The sequence below is a fragment of the Acipenser ruthenus genome, chromosome 27 (genome assembly GCF_902713425.1).
Source record: "Acipenser ruthenus chromosome 27, fAciRut3.2 maternal haplotype, whole genome shotgun sequence".
NCBI lineage: Eukaryota > Metazoa > Chordata > Actinopteri > Acipenseriformes > Acipenseridae > Acipenser > Acipenser ruthenus.
In genome coordinates this window covers 14,744,150-14,768,931 of record NC_081215.1, presented here as the reverse complement: position 1 = coordinate 14,768,931, position 24,782 = coordinate 14,744,150, and the positions used below count along the sequence as shown (strand labels likewise).

At 43.1% G+C, this 24,782-nt stretch overlaps 1 protein-coding gene across 1 annotated transcript in view; it reads left to right on the top strand.

Annotated features, from left to right (window-relative positions):
* LOC117431951 (tetratricopeptide repeat protein 17-like) overlaps window positions 1-24,782 on the top strand; it is a 49,348-nt gene that overhangs the window by 16,259 nt on the left and 8,307 nt on the right. Inside the window, exons 10-18 of the mRNA XM_034053259.3 lie at window positions 1,047-1,159; window positions 1,462-1,605; window positions 6,358-6,473; window positions 9,593-9,746; window positions 10,194-10,271; window positions 13,486-13,710; window positions 15,122-15,311; window positions 23,876-24,159; window positions 24,314-24,452. Of these exons, the coding sequence (XP_033909150.1) occupies window positions 1,047-1,159; window positions 1,462-1,605; window positions 6,358-6,473; window positions 9,593-9,746; window positions 10,194-10,271; window positions 13,486-13,710; window positions 15,122-15,311; window positions 23,876-24,159; window positions 24,314-24,452 (1,443 nt within the window). The remainder of the gene's footprint in view (window positions 1-1,046; window positions 1,160-1,461; window positions 1,606-6,357; window positions 6,474-9,592; window positions 9,747-10,193; window positions 10,272-13,485; window positions 13,711-15,121; window positions 15,312-23,875; window positions 24,160-24,313; window positions 24,453-24,782) is intronic.

Below are 24,782 nucleotides of genomic sequence, written 5' to 3'. Positions count from 1 at the left end.
CTAAGACCTGGATGGACTTGGTTACCTTCCCTTGATGAAGCTGGCTGCACAATCCGTGAAAAATGATAATCTTATTAGTAGGCTGGCTGCTGGAGAGGTCAGCTGGCAATAAGATATGTCATGAGGCGAGTGCATTCTATGTAAATACATAGGTTACTCATTACATAGTAGATGTCCTCTACCACATCTATGTGTGTAGTAGCTAGGCTACATAGCATATACAGTAATCATAGCCTATATGTTTCATGCATCTGTGTTTGGGGTTGAGCAAGTACAGCTTGCTTATGTATTCTCATTGGTTGATAGCAACGCGGTAAATAAAAAGTTCTTTCCGTGAGCGAAAAGAAAAATCAGCGCCGCCCATGCCACGTCCGCCCCGCTATAATGGGAAGCGAAAAATATAACAATATTGCAATTTCTTACACATGTTTCAGTGTGAACGATCCTAACACAGTGGCTAAGCCACTGCCTGGCAGAAATCTGGGGGGGCATGTGACCAGGCGTGCCCCCCCTATGCGTCGCCACTGATACCACGGTTATGCTTAGATTATTTTTAGGTTGAAAAATACACAAAATAATAAACCAAAAAACAGTTGTAGCTGACCAAAGTCATTTGGGAAAAAAAGGGTTGGTTGGGGGATGACATTTATTGCCCCTCTAGACCCTTTATTTACTAAATATCTTGGTATCCTTGAATCACCTCCTCTTTAATCTGTCTTACAGTGGTACCCCAAAAATGACTGCTCTTCATTTTACCATTGGAGATGCATATTTTTAGGTCAAGTAAAGACCAAATATCCCATGCAGTCATTCTGCATTTATAGTAAATGTATAATATTTGGGGAACCACTGCACTTGTGGGACTTATTATTCATTAAAATACTTTTCAAAAAGGAGAAAATTATATATTCAAAGATTCCAAGATATTTAGTAAGTAGGGGTCTTATAGGGACAAGAGGGTTAATAAAGTCCCACCCCAGTCATTCTGCTTCAAGGCTGGTGACACCATAGTTGTGATCGGTGTGTATTTCATTGTGTTTCTCCAGGAAATCACCAGCTGTGCCGCCTGGGGAAGCCACAGAGCTCACTGCACTGTCCCTACGACCTGCCAGTGCGCTACCACCGCGGGGACGTCTTCGAGAGTGTGGAGCTCATCCAGGTGAGGGGCTCTCAATTACTGCCGTGTTTCTCTAGGCTGCCCTCCCGCAGCGTGGAGCTGGTATCAAAGTGAAAGATTCACAGTCATATTCTCATGTGAGAGATGTTTTCTTTTTGTTCAAGACTGCTGTGAGTTTGTAACCCTGAGTAAGCCTCTGTTCCTTCTCGTTTCTCCTCAGTGAAGCTCTGCTGCGAGTTTGTAACCCTGAGTAAGCCTCTGTTCCTTCTCGTTTCTCCTCAGTGAAGGTCTGCTGTGAGTTTGTAACCCTGAGTAAGCCTCTGTTCTTTCTTGTTTCTCTTCAGTTCGGGGAGGATGGCTCCACTGCCAGCAGCACGTCTCTAATCTCGGAGCTCAGCCTCAACCAGAGCGAGGGCCGGGAGCTCTTCCCTTCTGTATCTTCACCCCCCTCGCTGGGGACCTTCTGGGGCAAGGAGGCCTCCTCCAAGGTGAGGCTACCGCACAGTCTTCCTCTATAGATTCATCCAGGCTTGTTCTACCGTTTTGATAAAAGAGCTGCGATTATGAGCAGTGGGCTCTTAGAGACACAAAATCATACAGGTTGAAAACAGATTTAATAATGCTAAACAGAGCTGTGAAAAGGTAAACCACCACCACCTTTATTTATTCATTCATTTATTTATTTATTTATTTATTTATACTTTTCAAAAACATCTTTGGAATCTGTAAGAAATTCAACTGAAATAAAAAGCTATGTGGAAATAGGTTAAGGACAGATAGTCCATGGGCCAATACCAGACATTTTTGTTCCTTAGTATTTCTAAATTGAATTTCTGCCTGTTGCCAAGCTGGGTAAGTGGCTTGGCAACAGCATATTCTTAACCTAGCCCTCTTTCATATTTATGTAACTAAAAAATGTGTGTTTGTTTAGAAATTACTTTTGTGTGATGAATACAATTCACCAAATTGCAACATTTAAACGTTCAGAGGATCATTTTAACAATTTAACATGTTTAAATACATGTGATATTTATACTGATTTTAAGCATTTTTGTACACTAAATGATTTCATATTGTCTGATACAAATTTAATTATTTATAGCATAACTATCCAATTTGTCAAAAATGCAATGGCTGCTGCCTAATGAGGTAGGCATCCCTCTTACCAAGCACACTTTGTGAGGTGGAGTAGACAATCCTTCCTCCCAGGTGTTCAGCTGGGTTCTGCCCCTTAATGTCTGAGACTGTAAATGTCAGCACAGATGTCGTCTTATCGGAAAATCCCTAATTGCTTAGACTATAAATTGTATTGGGAAATTATCATTGATGAACTATAAAGCACTGCAATGTTGGGAATACAGTATGTATGACCATTTTACATGTCTGAGTCTCTGTCATCCTCAGATTCTTTAACTGCCTCTGTGTACAGTTCTCACAGTTTAAACCACATTTGCAGAGTTCTGTTCAAGCCATCTTTCTGATGGCTCACAAGCAACAGACTCCTGCCCTAAGCAGCCACAAGTGATGAGCTCCATGAGGGTGTTTGGAGCAGGCAAGATCTCCCAGTGATATTGCCTTCGACCACAGTCCACCTGTATCCAGCAGGCTCTGCTGTGTGTGGTTTGGCTCCAGAGATCGCCTCCATATGGCAGCCTGGTAGTTTGCCCTTTGTATGTGATTCCTCAGAGCAGCTATGCATGGTGGTAACTGGTTGCTTTGAAGATTATGGCTACAGAAGAGTTTGTAACGACACTCATTTATATCACTTCCTATACATGGAGCAGACAAAAGCCTCACAAGATGTGAAAAGCTCCTCGCTTGCTTCAAACTGCTGCCCAATTAACTTGCAACATCCTGCATTGTTGACTAATCAAATTAAGTGTGTGTCCTTGTTCCTATATACACCAGAACTCTTGCAGGAATGTCCTTTTGCAAAGAGCAAGCCAGGAGTAGCACATCTGTGTCTTGATCACCACAGTTGCATTTCCCTCGTCAGCTGATGTTTGACATGGAGGAAAATGCGAGTATCTGCCTCCTGCTGTGTAGACTTCAGTCCTCAATAAACTGTTGCATAACCTTTCCATTGCTGGCATGAAACCAATGGCAATGTCCGTAGTAGATAACATGTATCAAACTTTGCTGCATGTAGCTCTTTCGACCACTCCTGAGAGAAGAACATGTTGGCATCATGGGAAAGGAACTTCTTCCACTGCTTTGGAAAGTCTGGTGACTGTTGCTGATTTTGATCACTAGTTTGCCCCTGCTAGCACGACGACTGTGCTCGGTGCATTCAATGAGGTTTTTGGATATTCATCAGTGAGAAGATCCCTTGGAGAATTGGAAGGCCTTCTCCAGAACTACCATGGCAAGGTCTGCAAGAGTCTCTGGGAGGTGAGCAAGAGGTTGCAGTAAAGCCATCAGCCTGGTGTGAAATTGTGTGAGCTGGTTTTACATCCTTTTTGATTTACTCTCCCAGCTTGCTCTTTACAGTTTTGCACGGGGTACCATCAGTTGCTGCTAGTGCCCAAGGGAGAGATCTGAATCAGTGTCTCGGGACATTTTGCAGATACATCTGACGGGTCTGTTCTATGAGCACCATCCATGCAAGCAGGCTAACGTCAGCTCTGTGAATGGCTCCTCGCCCAGCGGCTTTGGTTTTTACCAAATTCTATAAATGTCTTCAGCTTTATCTTGGGGAGTGGATCATAGCATGTTTCACTTGTGAACAGTCTCTGTTTCATAAACTGTGATGAGGCTTCCTGGCCCTGTTGTTACTTGAGGGCCTGCCTTCATCCCAGATGTAACACCAAAAAGTTAATCCGAGCTCTCAAAGGGGTTGACAGACTTCTTGAATTAATCAGGTGCTTTCAAGACATCATCATCATTGTCACGCTTCAGTCTTGGCGGCCTTGCTTCTTTCTGTGCTGTCTTGTCATACTCGTTCCTTCCTGCCATTTGCTGACAGCTTTGAGTGATGGTTGTCTGTTCGTGTGCTGTCAACATCCAGGACATGAGCTCCACACCTCCTTTTCTGTGTTTTAGTTGATAGACTGCTCAATGGCCTGGTCGATTGGAACCTGGGAAAATGTCGTTGAAGAAGATCTCTGCACAGCAAATTCCCCGTTCCTGAGCTGGTTATAGGCATCACACTCACATAATTGTTCCTGACATTGGAGTGTATCCAGGGGAGCATATCATTCACAGAGACCAGGTACATTTCCAAGTTGCCTTCTCGAGTAGCCCTGATGAATGATAACAGCAGACATTTCTGTGTAATAGTTCCAGAATTGTGCCATTGGACTTGAAGCAGGACTCCCACAGTCCTGTTGAAGCAGGACTCCCACAGTGTGCTTTGTAAGCTGCTCTCAGGTCTTTCTGACATCTACCAATGGTTCAGATTTGGTGCCACCACAATTGTGTTCAACTAGCCAGTTTCCAAATGTTCCCAGTGAAGTCTCAGCAGGGCTTCCATCGTAATCTTCTGCATGCGGACTCTCTGTTATAGTGACACCCTTCAGGTGCTCCATTAATAGAACCAGATCAAAAGTTTTCTGATTCCAGTAGCATGTCCCTGAGACCAGCATTGGGGAAAAAGCTTTCCCAGCACAGCGAGCAGAGTACAAGCGATGTGAAACTCACTTGCAAGGCACAAAGCGCTTCAATTCCATGGGGTTCTTCCATGTCACAGCTAGTGCTTTTGCATAGATGGCCTGATCAAAAACAACAACATTTGCTTGGCCCAGTTGATCAGCCATAACCTGCAAGCATTTGAGGATGTTGTGCACCACAGAAGCATCTGTCGGAGAAGCATCTATCCCGTGACAATAGCCAGTGCTACGTCAGGTACTTCATGTCTTTTCAGTTCAGCACTGAACCCTGTCCATGCTGGAATTTGTTTGCTTTTCTTCTTTGTTTATGGAGAATAGGGAGTCACCAATACCCAAGTGAAGTAGGAACCATGCAAAATCCAATCTTTGACTGTTTGAATCAGTATGAGGAGATCTTAAAAGCAGATGGGTTACATGGCAGCAATTCTCTGGAGTGATGGCACAGAGGACATTGTTTGGAGCATGCTTATGTAGCTGTAGAAGACATGGGAGCACCCATATCTACCTGTCTTTGGATGGTGATGCAATTAGTGCAGTGTGTTGCTCCTGCTACAGAAAGGGTGTCCTCAAGAGTATCATTGTTCTCCCAACACCATGTTGCAAATACCCCTGGCTGGACATTGCTGGGGAAAAATATTTCTTGTTCCTCCAAACTGAACTGCTGCTCAGCTGTGGAAGTTGCTACTGTGTATGTGATGGAATGGCCGAAGCGGTTGAGCAATTGCACATCTCTATGCGCTGGAGCTGTACGCTTTGAAGTGGCTCAACCACCCGCACTGCCTGGCTAGATGCATTGCTGCCATGTGTGACTGGACTGGTGCACCATAAACATATTTCAGTACCTCCACGTTTGGGTCTTTCCATGTGGTGAAGCAAGTTCTCATTTAATTCGGTAGCTGTCCTGACAGTCACCACTGCAGAAACATGTTTTTAGAGTAAAATGAAAAACAATTGTCCTACACCATGTTGTTAGTAAATTGATAATGCTTGGGTGCACTACTGCACTTGTGAGAACTTGATCAACTAAATCATTTTGCATATTGCGTATTTCTTAAAGAGGAAACAAATTAGCCAAGATATCTGATATTTAGGGGGTCTAAGGGGAAATAAATGTTTAATCCCATTCAAGAGTGGTGACACATGGAGTCACGAAGCATACTACATGCAAAACTGGACTTTCTGATGTGTGTGTGTGTGTGTTTATAACAGTGCAATGTAGCATGAAGATCTGCGGAGAAGAAAGGGTTGATTCTTCTAAGAGTATCAGAGACACTTCTTCACACCGAGAGGGGTGAGGGTATGGAATGGGTTACCTAGTCATGTTGCTGATGCTGAATCACTGGAACCCTCCCTTTAAGACCTGGCTTGACAAAGTTTTGAGATCAATCAGCTACTATGAACTGGGCGAGCTTAGGTAGGCTGAACGGACTCCTCTCATTCGGGAATCTTCTGATGTTTGTGATGTTTTTTTGTTTAATTTCAAAGCAAGAAATTTAGAAGAGTTCCTCTGAAGAAAATTTGCTTGTGTTCTAATATCAGGCAATAACAAGCCCTGTATTCTGACTTCTCTGGGATTTCTTGCTGATCTATTTTTTCTGATTTATTTCCTATTCTTTTTGTTTCACTGTGCAGGACAGCCAGGACATCCTTTGGCCAAAGAGGTCTGACTGTGCCCAAATCTTTCCTTCCATCCCCACACCGGAGGAGCTGCCCACCTACTTCCTCCCACCAGAGAATCGTGGGCTGGGGTAAGAGATTAAGCATGCTGCCCTGGCGCACTGGCACACTGCGCTAGTCACTGTGTACCAGCCGGGCGTTTAAAGCGTCCCAGAACCCCCTGCAGTGTTTACAAGAAACGTTCTGCTCCTTTGCTGTGTCCTATGTTAAGAACCCTGTTACTGCCCCATGGCGTGTGCTATGTTATTTTACCTTTGCTGTGTCCTATGTTCACCATTTTTGTTTTATTCACACGTCAGAAGTAATTCAACTAGAGAATTCCTTTTTTTTTTTTTTTTTACTCGGGGAATGTTTGTCAGGTGAAAAATGTTTTCTTCTAAACATCGCAGTGTATCCAGATCATGCTCCCTCCTGCAACAATGCTGGCTGTTGTAGGAACAGAACATCTGGATACAAAGAGAAATTCTCTCTCCTGAAGAACGCTCCCAAGTACGATATGGATATCGCTGTGTTACAGTTGAAGTAATTGTAGCTACTGTACCAAAATAATTGTGTTTCTCTTGCCTGTTTTGCACCATTGTTTTGAAAGAAACACATGTTATAGAAAGCAGGTGTTTAACTTTTTGTATTACTTTTAAGTTTAAAAAGTCCTCCAGTTTTTATAACTTATTATTGCACTTCCTTGGTTATTTCTCCTCAGCAGTGTTGTCTGAGTCAAAGCATGTTACTGGCTGAAAGCATGTCAGTCAGTAGGAGAAGCAGCTGATTGGTTAATGACAGGAAAAAAGCCATTGAAGGGATGGGGACAATTTCACCCTTCAGATAAAATGACCAAACAAGTGCAACACTAACAGAAAGCATTGACAGAGGTTTCTTTACTAAGTGTAGGACCAGATAGCATGTTACAATGACATGTGTTTCTTTCAAAGCTGGACATTTTGAGACCAACATTACGATCCAAAGAGCACAACAGAAGTTTATGGAAGTATTGTGTTAGCTACAATCCCTTTAAAAAGCAGCATTTAATATCAAATGTTGTGAAGTAAATCGTAATGCCACAAGGAAGCGCTCTTGTTGAAGTCCAGATATAAAGATGTGCTTTCACCTGTTTGTGCCAGCAGCACAAACTCCCATGGGCATCTACTGATAGAATTACACATCTGAATGGCTTGGGATCTCGACCATGACATGTACAGCTGGAAAGGTTTCCAGAAATAGCATACATCCTGTGTAAAAATAACTTCCTGTGTTAAACTGTTGTGCCATGTACTCTTCCAGTGACAGTTGTTTTTTTTTGTTCGGCCATAAATCCCAAATCCAGTAGTATTAGACTTTAAAAGGTTACAGAACACCTAGTCATGTTTACTAATACAGGGCTTCCCAAACCGGTCCTGGGGGCCCCCTGTGTCTGCTGGTGTTCATTCCAATTGAGCTCTCAATTACTTAACTAGACCATTAATTGAACTGATCATTTACTGAATCAGACCTTTTTAATTTGTCTCCAGCTCTTAACAGTTGCATATTTGAAGTTAACTATAACATTTTATAAGTAACTTGAACTCTGCAACTGTTTAAAAGCTGAAAACAATTAAAAAGGTCTAATTAAGCAAATGATCAGTTCAATTAAGGGTCTAGTTAAGTAATTGAGAGCTCAGTTGGAATGAAAACCAGCAGACACAGGGGGTCCCGAGGACCAGGGTTGGGAACCACTGTACTTATGCATTACAACTTGGATCATTTGAGTAGAAGTAACTTGAACAAGAACATACTAATTCAAATGGAAATGGTAGAAATATGTCATTTCCATATTAGCATGGAGGCTAATTGTTCAGTGTACTTCATCAATTTAAGTTCGGTCAACTAATCTAAATGAGTGGCGCTTACTATTTTACTATGTGGGTGCCTCTTATTTGAAACAACAGAATAAGGAATGTTTGTATAGCTAACAAAACCCTTTCACAGATCTACTGTGTTTTCTACACTCCCACTCACTATAAAGGTCTACCATGTGCAGATTAAAAAAAAAAAAAGCACAGTATCGTAAACATGGATTTTCATTTTGAAACCAGATTTACAGTCCACGAATACCAATGTCAAGGGACAGGCAAAAATACGTGTCTTATCAGTAATTCTCATTATCAGGATGATAGCCAGATGCATACTGTCAGTTTTTATTGAAGTTACAGTAACACTGAAATCAGAATTTAGTTAGAACAATGAAAAGTATTATGAATTTTTAAGTACTGTGTGTTTTATTGAAAATACGGTTGTAAATAAACTTTTAAAAAGTATACATTTCAACTTGAAAGCTGTATGTCCTGTCCTGATCACAGACATTTTGAGGCGTCCTGAACATCAGGGTATTGAGCAAATCAGACATGCTGACGACTTGCATCCACAGTGTGCTGTTCATAGGCCTGTGTTGTTGTATCCCGGTTTTTCAGAATGGTTAAGAAAGCGTTCATGGGAACGTTGAAATCTGCAGAAACATCTTTTTCTTGTACAGTGGTGCACTATCCACTCTACTTTTGTCTGCAAGGATAATGAATGTATTTTGCGCTGGTCAAGAATTTCGAAATGGCATTGATGTCAAAATAATTTGCACAGACATGAAATTCGTGTTAAGTGAATTAGTATTGTAAGAAGTAATTTACAATAACCAGCTTAAATTTGGCCGAGACAATGTAGACAATGTGTAGTATCTGGAAATGTGTTTTAATCGGAGTTCGTTTTAATGAGAATAGACTGGAACTGGTACTATTTTAAAGAGAGAGCTCAGTTTGCTTGCCTAATTACACCTGCATTTCCTAGGTCATTTCACCTCAGCAGTTTTTTGGGGGGTCAGGCATCTTACTGGCTGCAAACATGTCAGTCGTTGGGGGAAGCAGCTGGTTGGTTCCTCCCAGGAAAGAAGGCCCTGAAGGGGTGGGGACAAAAACCGTACATTTGAAACCTATACAGTGAATGTCTGACATGTTAGATTTTTTTAACTATTTTGTTAGCTTCACACACTTTACATTTGCTATTTTACTATTAAAGTGCTTCTTACTTGAATAGAGTAAGTTGAAACAACAGAACAAGGACTTTTGGTTCAGTTAACTCTGTGTGAATGAGAAAGGATCCTGGTTAGGGTTTCCAGTGCATCGATGCCCCCTCCGTGCCTAACCCCTGTACTGGCTCTGCTCCACAGGGTCCAGGCTCTTCTGTTCCAGGGCCGGCTCCCCGAAGTGCTGCCGCCCCCCACAGACTGCAGCTCTGTGCCGGGCCCCCCCCTGAGGGACAGCTCTGCTTCTCTGGGGTGGGGGCTGGAGGGGAGGGAGCTGCCAGACCATCATGCCAGGCTGGTCAGTCCCCACCTGTTAGTAACTCTTATTATTAATGAGATCTGTGCTGGTAGATCCTCTATTTCCAGGGCTGTTGATCCCGCAATCCCAGTAAACCAGGTTGAAGTTAATGCATGTGTTTTGTGTAGCATGATCATTGTAAAAAAAACAAAAAAAAAAACACTTTAAAACTATTGCTTTAATGCTAAATGTTATCATTAATCAAGGTGCAAAGTAATATATAAATATTCAGGTTTGTTTTTTTTGCCTTGAAGTATCCAAAATTGAAATATACACAGTTAGCATGGAAGGGGATTCATAATTTGCACAACATTGTTGGTTTGCATTGTTTTCAGTACTACTTTAATGTTGATATTATTGAACAGCCCTCTGGTGACCAGACGGTGCATCACAGTGTCTCTTGTCACAGACGTTTTTTGTTTGCATATCTTCCTCCATGCTCTCCAGCTCCTGCTCTCCCGTCTGGACAGGCCGAGTCTCAGTGAGGAGCAGATCGGGGGACTCATTACTCAGGGCTTGAACCAGGTGAGGCTCACAGCTTAACGCAGCTGCACCCTGCCTCAATTTTAGAGCCTTTTTTTTGTCTATTTATGAAGTTACTTCATTTTTATGATTTTTATATTTCACCTTTTATATTTCTAGAATTAAAAATACTAAAATGGGACTTATTAATGTCTTTAGTGACATGCACCTCATCATAAAGTTTATTTCCCATGATCAGGTTCTTATAATATTAAAGTGATGGGGGAAAAGACTCCTATTGCTTATAACCCATTCAGTGGAGGAGGCAAGGGAGGCAATCCTCAATTTCAAAGTTAAAAAAAAAAAATTATATATATATATAATATATAGTTGTGCAGTATTATAATTAGGGCTTCTGATTTTTGGTTTTAACTGATAAAACCCGATAAAACACCCCTGATACACAAAAATGAAATCGGTGGATAGCCAATAAACTCTGGAAAAACTGTGGAAATGGTTAATCAATTCACGTTGACTTGACCCTTTTCCCGTTAAAAGGAATAACCTACTACAAAAATAATAATAAATACAATGTCCCGCCTTCCTGACTTGCATCTATCATTGATTCGTTCTGAATACTTTAAACCCACCCCAACTACTGAGGGACAGCACATTCCTACATTTCTATTGGAGACTCCGCTTGCGAGATTTTAAACGAGATTACAGTCAGTATGGAGGCTTGTTAGCAGGATTTAAAGCTGTATTACAGTTAAGATACAGAGGATTTAAAACAGAATTGTGGCAAAATGTACAAAAATGCCTACACACAAAAACCCCAGAAGAATGTGCCAGTGACTGTAGGGATTTCATTGTGGAAGACAGCAAAGGAAAGAAGTGTGCAAGTACTGTCGAGTTACTACTATACATATTTTGACCAAAAAAATAACAAAAACGCTCAAGCATTTTGGAAAGTAACCGAAAACACAAATTTCATACACTATATCAAAAACGAAAGCCCCCCAAAAACGATTTACATAAAACTCGGAAATAGCTAAAAATAAGCACTGAAAAATACAATTAATATAACCTGAAAAACAGAAGCCCTAATTATAATATAATAATGTTCAATAAAACAAACCTGTTGTCTAAAATACAAGAAAAAACGACATTTTAACCTAACCCTAGATTCAACATTCCTATATTAACAGCAGCACTGTCTCCTCAGAGGAGGCAAGTCTCCGTTATGGAATCCTATCTGCTATTAACCACAGTACTAGCAGTAGCAGATCATGTGATCTGAGCAAGGTTTTAATTGGAGGAGCCCAGAGTTTTTTTTCCTCAGAGGAGACAAGCCTCAGTTATGAACTTCTATCTCCTATAACTACACACAGTATGGTACTAGCAATGGCAGATGACATAGTCTGATCCCTGGTTTTAATTGGAGGAGCAATTCCTTCTGTAGACCTACAATTTTGTGCTAGTATTATTACTAATACTGCACTCGTATTACGCAAACATGGTGTGTATACGTTTTGATCATTTTTAATTCTTCTACACCTTTGAGCCATCTGAGGCTAGAGATGGTGCATATTTCAAAGCAAATATATCAATGAAAAGCAGGCAGAACTGAAAGTAAGAACTGCAGTATTCATTTGATTTTCACTTCATCTGTTTTGTATTTTGGTGTTTTTATACTGTTTTGATGTCTAAAGTGCTTTTCATTTATAATGCTGAAAGTTCTCATTGAAACCATGGCGATTTGAATAAATTAATATGCACATATCTCAAAGTAATGCAAAATTCAGCATGACACAGGGAAGTTGCAGAAATAATTGCTCGGAGCACTTGCTGCTCACGTGGAAATAAGGAACCGTAGGATGTCAAAAAACATACAGAATGACCTGCTTTTATCAATTTCCTGTACTGCGCAAGAATAAATCAATAAAGAAATTAATGAAGCTCCTTTTTTCTTTGCATGGCAGATTGATTAGATGAAACAACGGGTTTGTAATTGTTCCTCTTGTGACTTAGAAGTCACCAGCCACCACTGGTACAGAACGGCATATGTAATTATTTTCTTGGTAATTTTTTAATATATTAAGTCAATAGGATGTGCTTGATTTTTGTCTGCCTTTCTCCTGCCTTAACAGCCTTATTTAGAAAATATGTTTTGCAAAGCATGTTAGCAGGGTGTGATTTCACGTGTGGGGGTTCAAGTCTCTTATTAACTAACCTAATAAATACATAAAGAACCATGTTAAACACAATAGACCCAGGCCTGTATATATATATATATATATATATATATATATATATATATATATATATATATATATATATATATATATATATATATATATATATATATATTAGACACACACACACACACAAACAGTATCCCCCCTGCTTCCCATACTTGGTGCTGCCCCAGATGCAGGAAGTCAGGGTACTAAATGCTTCCTCACATAAAATGGCGGTTTCTTCATTTCCTGTGAGTACAAACATTTTGAAACTAAACAAATATACAAAGTAAACGTTTAAACCCAATGTGCATTTATAACACAGCGATTAAAATAACAATACAGCTTAAGAACGAGTCCAACAAACTGTCCATTTGTGAGGGACCTTGCGCCGTCACACCCCCCTACTGGAAATTTGAAAAATGACACCCTGTGACATGGTCTTGAAATCTAAATGCTACATTAATGTTGTATTCAGCGCATTTTTAAACATACGCTGGCAGTGTTTAACAGTTAAGTTTATTAGAATAAACTGTGATGGGCTACTGTTTTATTTTCTCTGCTGGCTAGTGGAGGAAATTTGTTTAACAGACAAATTGGGGTATATGTTAAGATATGAAAAGTGTTGTCAGTCAGAATACAATAATTAGATTCTACTGCTGAAGCATCCTGCTTTTTTTTCTGCCTCCCCATTTTTTTTTTTTTTTGGCCACTGAACCCATTCCAGGTTTTTTTTAAAAAAGCTTGATTAACTCAGGTATGTCTTAATAAACTCTTTAGTAAAACCAGGAATGGATCAAACTGCTGTGCAATGGGAGTCTTATTGTCATCCCTGTATGTATAAAGATGCTATGATGATTGAGTGTTTAACTCATGTATTAAGTTTTTGTTAGTGAAAGGGTAGATTTGAATAAATGTTTTGTTTTTCACACTTTCTTGAACCCAGTCACAGCACTCTCTCACAGTTGTGAGCATGCTGTCCTGGACTCTTCTCTGGTCTGGATACCTCTTGAACCGTCTCCTTGTCTCGCTTTCAGTCTGGCGCCCCCTTGTGGCTTGTCCTAAATGAGGCTGCTCTCTTCTGGCGAGCGAGTGGCAATGCCACCTCTGCCCTTTCCTGCCTGCGCAGAGCCCTCAACTCCGCCCCTCAGGAGCACCTTGACATCCCATTGGTCAATGCGGCCAACCTGCTCCTGCACTACGGGCTGTACCAAGAGGCCAGCCAGGTCCTGGAGAGAGCACTTTCCATCAACAGGAGTGAGGTACACACAGGCAGACCGCACTGCCACCCAGTCCCTCTGCTCTAACCATTAGACCGCACTGCCTCCCTCCCTGTCCCTCAGCTCTAACCGCTAGACCGCACTGCCACCCTGTCCCTCAGCACTAACCACCAGACCGCACTGCCTCCCTCCCAGTCCCTCAGCTCTAACCATTAGATCGCACTGCCACCCAGTCCCTCAGCACTAACCACCAGACCGCACTGCCTCCCTCCCAGTCCCTCAGCTCTAACCGCTAGACCGCACTGCCACCCAGTCCCTCAGCACTAACCACCAGACCACACTGCCTCCCTCCCAGTCCCTCAGCTCTAACCATTAGACCGCACTGCCTCCCAGTCCCTCAGCTCTAACCACTAGACTGCACTGCCTCCCAGTCTCTCAGCTCTAACCACTAGCTAGACTGCACTGCCTCCCTCCCAGTCCCTCAGCTCTAATATAATAATCTTTATTTTATATAGCATCTTTCATGTACAAGCATCACAAAGCACTGACAGTTCAGTAAAAGAGACATAACAGACATTACAATTAAAAAATGTAAACATTAGGAAATGCAAGTCTATAAAAGTTTTAAGACATGATTTAAAAATATCCAGAGTCTCAGAGTCTTTGATCACCCCAGGAAGAGCATTCCACAATCTTGGTGCATGTCTGCAGAATGTGCTGTCATCCATTGAACCTTGTTTTTGGAATAATTAAAAGACCAGAGTCCATTGACCGCAAATTCCGTGATGGAATATAGTTGTGTACCAAATCTTTTATACAGCATGGAGCCAAGCTGTTTAGAGCCTTATAGGTCATCATCAGAATTTTAAAATCAGTCCTAATCTTGACAGGCAGCCAATGCAAGGATGCCAAAACAGGAGTTATATGTTTGCAGGATTTAGGTTTTGTTAAAACCCGAGCAACTGAATTCTGAACATACTGCAGTCTGTTGAGAACCCTCTTAGAGACATCAACAAGCAGAGCATTGCAGTAATCCAGTCTAGAAGAGACAAAGACATGTACTAACTTCTCAGCATCAGACAAAGACAGTATAGAATGGAACCGGGCAATATTACGTAAATGAAAAAATGACACCCTGGTGACTTTCTGCACATGGGACTCAAAGGCTAGACTAGGGTAAAAAAATAATACCAAGATTTCTCATTTAGCTCTAACCACTAGACCACACTTTCTCTCTCCCAGTCCCTCGGCTCTAACCACTAGACCACCCTGCCTCTCTCCCAGTCCCTCAGCTCTAACCAGTAGACCACACTGCCTCTCTCCCAGTCCCTCAGCTCTAACCACTAGCCCACGCTGCCTCCCAGTCCCTCAGCTGTAACCACTAGACCACAGTGCTCCCTGAGCGAGTGAACCAGCGCCTGTGTAATGAGTCTGTCTCTGTGTCTCTCCTTAGCCCCTGACTCTGCTCAGCCTGGGGAATGTGTGCCTAGCCCAGGGGAATGTGAGCGGTGCGGTGTCGGTGTTTCGACAGGCCCTGTCTCTGGGGACGCGTTGCCCGGAGTGTGAGAGCAGCCTCCGGCTCATCCGCTGCCTGCAGTTCTACCCCTTCCTGTACAACCTGAGCAGCTCGCCGGCCTGCAAGCGTGAGTACAATGAAACAGGAATTCACTTCATTAGAACAGACAGCTAAGCACAGGTTCACACAACTGGACACCAGTAAAAAAAACAAATACGAACTTCCATATTGTTTTTTAAGACGCAAATGCATACCGTCAGTACATTTTTCATGTAGGCATCGAGGGTGCATATTATCTGGCTGTGACCCATACCTGCCTAATCTCCGGATTTTTGCTATTGAGTCTCTGGGATCTGACAACGATGTCTGGGTAACTGAGCTTATTATCGCTGACCGTAATTAAATACCAGTCCCCATATATCATGTAAGGCCGGAATGTTCCAATTTACTAAAAAGTCCATCCCTGCTAGTGGCTAGACAGCGACTTGGATGATGACCCCTAATTTTGGTGTGTACCAAACCATTTCTGCTGGTACACATTGCGAGTACAATGAAACGGTCCGAGGCAGGAATTCCCTTCATTTAGAAGCCAATCTCTTGTTTTAAGTTGTTCTTCGGAACTCTGCTATAATTAGATTGAATAAGTAGATAGTACAGCAGCTAGCGCATGAAAGGTGAATGAAACGTCATTGAAGTCTTTGGGAAGGGTTACCGTGGGGATGAAGCAGGTGATTTTGAGGGATTGGGAAGTCTTTGGGAAGGGTTTCCGTGGGGATGAAGCAGGTGATTTTGACGGATTGGGAAGGGTTTCCGTGGGGATGTAGCAGGTGATTTTGACGGATTGGGAAGGGTTTCCGTGAGGATGAAGCAGGTGATTTTGACGGATTGGGAAGGGTTTCCGTGAGGATGAAGCAGGTGATTTTGACGGATTGGGAAGGGTTTCCGTGGGGATGAAGCAGGTGATTTTGACGGATTGGGAAGGGTTTCCGTGAGGATGAAGCAGGTGATTTTGACGCATTGGGAAGGGTTTCCGTGAGGATGAAGCAGGTGATTTTGACGGATTGGGAAGGGTTTCCGTGAGGATGAAGCAGGTGATTTTGACGCATTGGGAAGGGTTTCCGTGGGGATGAAGCAGGTGATTTTGACGCATTGGGAAGGGTTTCCGTGGGGATGAAGCAGGTGATTTTGACGCATTGGGAAGGGTTTCCGTGGGGATGAAGCAGGTGATTTTGACGGATTGGGAAGGGTTTCCGTGGGGATGAAGCAGGTGATTTTGACGGATTGGGAAGGGTTTCCGTGGGGATGAAGCAGGTGATTTTGACGGATTGGGAAGGGTTTCCGTGGGGATGAAGCAGGTGATTTTGACGCATTGGGAAGGGTTTCCGTGGGGATGAAGCAGGTGATTTTGACGCATTGGGAAGGGTTTCCGTGGGGATGAAGCAGGTGATTTTGACTCATTGGGAAGGGTTTCCGTGGGGATGAAGCAGGTGATTTTGACGCATTGGGAAGGGTTTCCGTGGGGATGAAGCAGGCTGATGATGCAGTGGTAACCCTGAGATTGTATCGTGCATTGGAACACTATGCAGATTGGTCTGTTTGTTCTTTTGTGTGTTGCGGTTGATGACATCACTGGTCACCAGTGGGAACGGGGCTGGAGGGTTATCTGGGATGTTCTTTATCCATCTATCTAAGTACAGCCTTCCCCCCTCATTCCCCAGTCACCCATCTATCTAAATACAGCCTTCCCCTCATTCCCCAGTCACTCATCTATCTAAATACAGCCTTCCCCTCATTCCCCAGTCACCCATCTATCTAAATACAGCATTCCGCTCATTCCCCAGTCACCAATCCATCTGTCTAAATACAGCCTTCCCCCCTCATTCCCCAGTCACCCATCTATCTAAATACAGCCTTCCCCTCATTCCCCAGTCACCCATCTATCTAAATACAGCCTTCCCCCCTCATTCCCCAGTCACCCATCTATCTAAATACAGCCTCCCCCCTCATTTCTCAGTCACCCATCTATCTATCTAAATATAGCCTTCCCCTCATTCCCCAGTCCCTTTCATGTGCCGTTCAATAGAAGCTAATTTTAGTGCAGGCACAAGGACTTGGCTCTATATATAGCTTCAGTTGATTTCTTTACCTTTCTCCCTCCCTCTCATTTTTGCATCTCTTCTCCCCATCTCTCAGCCCCCCTGCACTACACACACCCTGTGGGGAAAAGAGAAGAAAGCTTTGATGTAAAGGAACCGGACAGTTAATAATTGAACAGGATAAAAATAGCTGGGTGATATTTATAAAGCTCTTTCAATATTCGGTACACTGCAGAACTGTCTGTCTGAGTGTGTGGGAGTGGATTGAGAGGTGTTGCTAACCGGCTTTAAGGGGTGTGGTCCATTCTATGGAGACAGTAAGAACAGTATTGTATTGGGAATTTTAAAAACTATAAAAACACATTTAACAACTAGACCTGAGGAGCAGCTCCTGAACTCCAGTAAAGCACTTTAAACACAACATATTTCATATTGGAGGAATTGCACCAAGAATCCTCTATCAAACTTCTTTGGTTCTTGCGTTCTCAATGGTCGATTGTGACATCATAGATCATAGCAATGACGGGATAGCCTGCCTGAGAATTGCCAGAAACACAAGACCAGTAAATCCAGGTTTTCAATTAAAAATAAAATAATAAAAAACATAAGGTGGAATCCATTCTCTTGCAATGTGTGTTTGTGATTCTTGATCCTTAGGATTTCTCGGCGTCTTAGTCCCCCTTAACCTAACCTACCAATTTGCCTATTGGATGTCAACCGAAGTCTATATAATAAATACAATATTCTGTGTTTGGAGAGAGTCAGGATGCTTTATATTGCTATAGCAAGGCGATCAATAAGGAATACAATATTATTGTTTCTTTATTTGCATTAGTGCAGCATCGATACAGTTTATTATAATTTTATTTTTAAATATCAGAAATATATAGTATGTGCTTGTGGGCCTTTTGGTAAGTATATTCCATCTGCAGCGTTGGAATATATTTTTTTCTTCTGTTTCTGTGTTTGCTTCACAGTCGTATTGTTTGTGGTCAGTAAAGCCAATAAGAATTGTTTTTATTGTAAGACGCAATAACATTACAGTTAAAATGGAAGGCTGTAGTTAATGCATACCCCATAAGTTAGTCGTAAAGTATGTACAGTATTTATTGAAAGTACTCATGACTGGAGGCTCTGCCCCAGGGCGCTGGAGATGCTAGCAGGGAAGCCATGGAGGCTCTGCCCCAGGGCACTGGAGATGCTAGCAGGGAAGCCATGGAGGCTCTGCCCCAGGGCGCTGGAGATGCTAGCAGGGAAGCCATGGAGGCTCTGCCCCAGGGTGCTGGAGATGCTAGCAGGGAAGCCATGGAGGCTCTGCCCCAGGGCGCTGGAGATGCTAGCAGGGAAGCCACGGAGGCTCTGCCCCAGGGTGCTGGAGATGCTAGCAGGGAAGCCATGGAGGCTCTGCCCAAGGGCGCTGGTGATGCTAGCAGGGAAGCCATGGAGGCTCTACCCCAGGGTGCTGGAGATGCTAGCAGGGAAGCCATGGAGGCTCTGCCCAAGGGCGCTGGAGATGCTAGCAGGGAAGCCATGGAGGCTGTGCCCCAGGGCGCTGGAGATGCTAGCAGGGAAGCCATGGAGGCTGTGCCCCAGGGTGCTGGAGATGCTAGCAGGGAAGCCATGGAGGCTCTGCCCCAGGGTGCTGGAGATGCTAGCAGGGAAGCCATGGAGGCTCTACCCCAGGGTGCTGGAGATGCTAGCAGGGAAGCCATGGAGGCTCTGCCCAAGGGCGCTGGAGATGCTAGCAGGGAAGCCATGGAGGCTGTGCCCCAGGGTGCTGGAGATGCTAGCAGGGAAGCCATGGAGGCTCTGCCCCAGGGTGCTGGAGATACTAACAGGGAAGCCATGGAGGCTGTGCCCCAGGGTGCTGGAGATGCTAGCAGGGAAGCCATGGAGGCTCTGCCCCAGATAGATCAAATAAAGGTGAAACAACTTCTGTGATAAATATTTCATTTTTGCCTGACTCTTCCCATCTTATAAACCAATGAAATGAGATGTTCTGTGCGACGATGCTCACCAATCTGTGTGTATTCATCAGTAAAATATCACCACCTTCCGCCATCACAGCTGTCTGAGATGCCATATTTCAGTCCTTTGCAAATTCCATGAATGTAACAACCCACTTCACTTGGACCTGGGACATAACATGGTGCCATTTTTACATATATCTAAAGAATTGCTTGACTAATTTTAAAGAAAAGACATTTTAATATCATGATCTGGGGTATATAGTCTCTGTCTATGTCAGCATCACGTGCCTGTATGTCATACTGTACGTTTTGCACAAGTTATTGAGAGTATTAGAGCCTGGGAGTTTATTGAGGCATCTGTCCATCTGTCACACTATCATTTTTCCATGTGGTGCTTTATTTTTTTATGATCCGATTGACTCCTTACATTTCTCTGTAAATTATTAGTTAGAATAGGGTTGCTAGATCTGTCCCCTATCTGCCACGTTGAGACATTTTTGCACATCTTTTTTATTTTCAACTTGTATTAACATGTTTTTATATATCTATATATGTAGGCTCACCAAGTGTAAATATTTTTTTATATTACAGCTCATATTACAAGTATTCACAAATGTAATGCTCCTTTTACTCTGTGTTGCACTTGATAAGCTTGCATATATATATATATATACAAAAACCACTGCAAAAAATTAGCGTGGAGCTCTTGTTATTGTATGTAATGATTCATTTGCTTTCAATTTTATTTGGGCCAGATCTGGCTGCTAGTCTATTTTTCACAAAATAATTGAAACAGATATGCCGTTTATTTTTTATTCACTCTTTCAGAAAATATGCTTAAAAATGTAATGTGACCAAATCAATGTGTGTCCTGTAAAGGGTTAAGTGTATGTGTGTGGGTGTGGGTGGAGTGGCAGGACTGTGGATGATCTCTGCTGGTTAAAGGCCCCTCAGGAGTCCCCGATATCAGGACAGGTCTTTGGACATTGGGCTGACGTCATTTACTTCATGTAGGGTACAGGCCCTGTCTTGCTGGAGCAGTTTCTGACCAGGCTTTTCAGACTGGCATTACACGTTGTCTCTGATCGCCTCCCAGAGCGACAGCATTTCACCTGCAATGTGACTTGCTGCCCCCCTGATATCTCATACAATCCATGGGCTGAATCCCAGCTAGCTGTTTAAACACAAGGTGCTATGTACAGTATAGAAGACTGCAGTGGAGAGTCTGTTTCATGTGTCTCTGCTTGCTCTCTCCCTGCTCTTTCGTTCTTTTAATCTCTGCCCCGAGACTTCTTACCAACCACTTCATTCCGCTTTGCAAATGCTGGCTCCTGCTCCGCAGCCAGGTTCTTTGAGTGCATCAGAGTGGGGTTTTGATGTTGGTGCTGAGACTAATTTTAGTAACAAGGATCCCCAAGAGTGCATGTGCTAATGGGAAGCCCCTCAGACACAGGAGCAGACAGGAGGGAGAGCCTGGGGTCGGAGCCCCTCGGAGACGCAGGAGCAGACAGGAGGGAGAGCCTGGGGTCGGATCCCCTCGGAGACACCGGAGCAGACAGGAGGAAGAGCCTGGGGTCGGATCCCCTCGGAGACACAGGAGCAGACAGGAGGGAGAGCCTGGGGTCGGAGCCCCTCGGAGACGCAGGAGCAGACAGGAGGGAGAGCCTGGGGTCGGAGCCCCTCGGAGACGCAGGAGCAGACAGGAGGGAGAGCCTGGGGTCGGAGCCCCTCGGAGACGCAGGAGCAGACAGGAGGGAGAGCCTGGGGTCGGAGCCCCTCGGAGACGCAGGAGCAGACAGGAGGGAGAGCCTGGGGTCGGAGCCCCTCGGAGACGCAGGAGCAGACAGGAGGGAGAGCCTGGGGTCGGAGCCCCTCGGAGACACAGGAGCAGACAGGAGGGAGAGCCTGGGGTCGGAGCCCCTCGGAGACGCAGGAGCAGACAGGAGGGAGAGCCTGGCATTCACTGAACCCTACCCTGGGACCCCTTACAGCTCCATTGTAAGCCTACTTCATTGGATCTCACTGCTAGTATCAGGGATTTAAATATACTTTCATTAAGTGTTTGTAAAGAACAAAATAACTCCATGAATCTTATCTGTCATGCACTTTACAGTAGAACCTGAGCGTTACGAACACCAAACTTTTGAACTGACCGGTCAACTGCACACCCCACTTTGTTCCAGAAGCATGGAATGTCTCAACCATGCAACCAGATAGGCACTCCTATAAGTGCATGAAGCAGGCAAAATTACTGTACCAACAAATGTATCCAGACAAAAGGTTTGGCAGATTTCAAAAAAAGTGCAGGCAGTTTTACTAGAAACATTTTAGTTTTAAACAAAGCACAGGTTTATTTTTTTTCAAGCTAAAGAAGGCTGAATGACTGAGCAAGCTGCACAAATGCATTGTGTTTAAAATAAATTAAAAACAAGCAACGTTCACCCATAATTTCCTGAAACCCATGAAATATGTTTTTGCTACAGATTTCAATGGTAACTTAAATTTACTCAGCAGAACTTTAAAAGTCAGTTGTTGAGACTGTCAGATTAAGGTTAGTATAGATCCCAGAGTGGCTCACCTGGTAAAAGAATGGGCATTTTGGTTTGCAGAGCGAGTCATAAAGTTAGTGCCAGTTCTCGTTCTGGCTGTGCGAAGCCGCTGATCTTTGCTGCGGATTCCTGAGGGAGTGTCGCATTGGCTCTGGCACACTCATGGGTTAGGAAGCCAAAACCAGCAGGGACTGTTTCACCTCATCACACTACAGCGACCCTACTGTTGGGATTGCTGCAATGAGGGGCCATAATTGGACTACATTATAAATTGGGGAGAAAAAAGGGGCAAAAAAATAAGGTTAGCATCCTGGATTTTCTAATATGCAGAAGTGTAAAGCTTGTATGAGTTTGCAAACCCGCTCACTTGCTGTTTACAGTCGATCTGCTCTAACATTCCCCTTACATTACACTTTTGGGGAGGCTTTGCTTTTGTTCTCAAATACCCATTCTTGTTTATTCTCCATTTGGAACTTGACCACCTTTTTACGATGGAGTTTTTAATTAAACAATATTTAAAAGTAGGTGTTTTACATTGGGCACTGATAAAACATACAGTTACCACAATGTGTCATTTTATGTTATTGACTCTGAAATAAAACCCAAGAACGCTTTGGATATACTGTGGTTGTGATGTTAATACTGCGTGAAGATAATTGTAGCTGACAAAGTTCAAGTTCCATACATTTTCTCCACATTAATTTACTGCAGGGTTACATTCATTTAGGGCAGGGGTTTTCAACCTTTTTTGGAAAATGTACCCCTTCTGTCAGGAGGTTTCAGCTCAAGAACCCCTTTACAATTTCTGCTCTGCTGAATGGTACCACAGTTGCGATAAAGGATTAGCACGTTTTCTTTTTTTCCTGTTCATTTAATATATCATTTGTTACTGATATACTGACAAACTGCTGCTTTAGGACAGAATACCAAACAGTAGGCTTCATTCTTAAAACTTAATTACATGTCTTTGGATGCACAGAATTAAAAGACAGTATTTGGGAGTCTCTTTGGAAACACTTGTATTCGCTTTCTGTTCAGCAAAATGATTTTAGCTGATACAAAAGAGTCTGCACTGCAAATGTTTATCACGTTACCGTTTACTTCCAATCTTTGTGTGCCATTTTAAAATGTTTACAATACCAAAAACATTATCCTAAAGATATCAATAATAAATAAAACAAAAACTGTCAATCTATGAGTATTGTGATTATTATTTATTTATAGTACTATAACATGCAGAAAGAGTGTGCTTCATTGATTAGTATTCAATTATACAACAAGCTGAAAACAGCAAACTTCCATAGGCAGAATCAGAGTGGAAAGCCACTCAATCGATAGATCCTGTGTGCTTTTTTAATTTATCTGCGATTTCACTTTATTATTATTATTATTATTATTTATTTCTTAGCAGACGCCCTTATCCAGGGCGACTTACAATCGTAAGCAAAAACATTTCAAGCGTTACAATACAAGTACTTTGAGCTGCTAAACAAATGAAATATTCATGCACAGTGGTTTAGAGATAATATATAATAAAAAAATAAATTCAAGATCATTATTCTGTCTTACTTTCATTTTTATTCATGCATTTGACTCATCCTATGTACCCCCTAAGACCCTTAAGTACCCCCTAGGTCTCAAATGTGCAGTTTTTAAAGAAATGCATGTTATAGCAAGCATGTATTTCCTTTGAAATGTCTGGCACTACAGTTGGTTAAAGAAAACAAGTTATACTTTTAGACTGTCTTGCACTTCCTGGGTCATTTCACCCCTTCACCGGCTTATTTCCTGTCAGTAACCAACCAGCTGCTTCCCCTATTGACTGACATGCTTTCAGCCAGAAGACACTGCTGGGGGTAAGTGACCAAGGAAGAAAAGAAGTAACAGACATCTGTTTGAAAATGAAAATGTGTGTTTGCTGTAATACCTGCTTCTTTAAAGATTGCACTTTTGAGATCTATGTAGCTAATAGAAGTAGAACACTGTAATATGTGTGGGATTATTTCGTTATTTCCAATTGCTCTTCGTGTGAGTTGTGTATTCCCTAGTGGTGACCTCAGTCTCTCCCTGTCTCAGCGATGCTGGTCCTGGATGGTAACGGCTCTGGCGGGGAGCTGCAGCAAGACGAGGAGGTGCAGCAGGTGGAGGAGAGCAAGGAGGAGGAGGAGAAGGAAAAGGAAGAGTGGCAGCTGAAGGAGGATCTGATTGGAGCCTTCGAGGGGGCTCTGGATGTGAAGGGGCGCCGTGTGGACCTGCAGGGGATCAGGGTGCTGAAGAGAGGAGGAGGAGAGGAGGCAGACGCTGGGGGGAGAGCAGGGCCCTGCTTCGGGAACTGCGAGGATGATGATGGAGCCGAGTGGGTACGAAGAGACACAGCACACCCCTGCCCCCCAATACACCCAGACCCTGCCCCTCCACGTGGAGGAATGGCACAATACTGCAACAGAATAAAATGCCCGTGGCTGCTGGGTGATTGTCGTCTTTTTTTTTTTTTTTTTCCTGTGTTTTCTGCAGATCACATTCCAGGTGAAGCGTATGAGGAAGCCCAAGACAGACCCTTCTGACCTGCAAGTGGGGAGCCGAGAGAGGGAGGCTGGCTTCCACTCCACCCTGGAGATTAGCGGACCCCAAATCCCCTCCCCGGGACCCCCAGGTACCTCCTCACTGAGCCCCTGACTCTCCCTCAATCTGTACCCCTCTATACTGTAACAGAGCCCCCAACTCTCCCTCCATTTGTACCCCTCTATACCTTACTGTAACAGAGCCCCCAACTCTCCATCTACTGTAACAGAGCCCCCAACACTCCCTCAGTCTGTAAAATTATAAAATCCTTACAAAATCACTTGAAAACACCTATTTCAAAGCAATGCCCATTTGATTCATAGGCTACTATTATGCTACCTCTACTTTAAACATAAGGTATTTTTGTTATACCACAACTGCCTTGACAAATAACGTTTATGGAAAAATCATTTATTTTCAT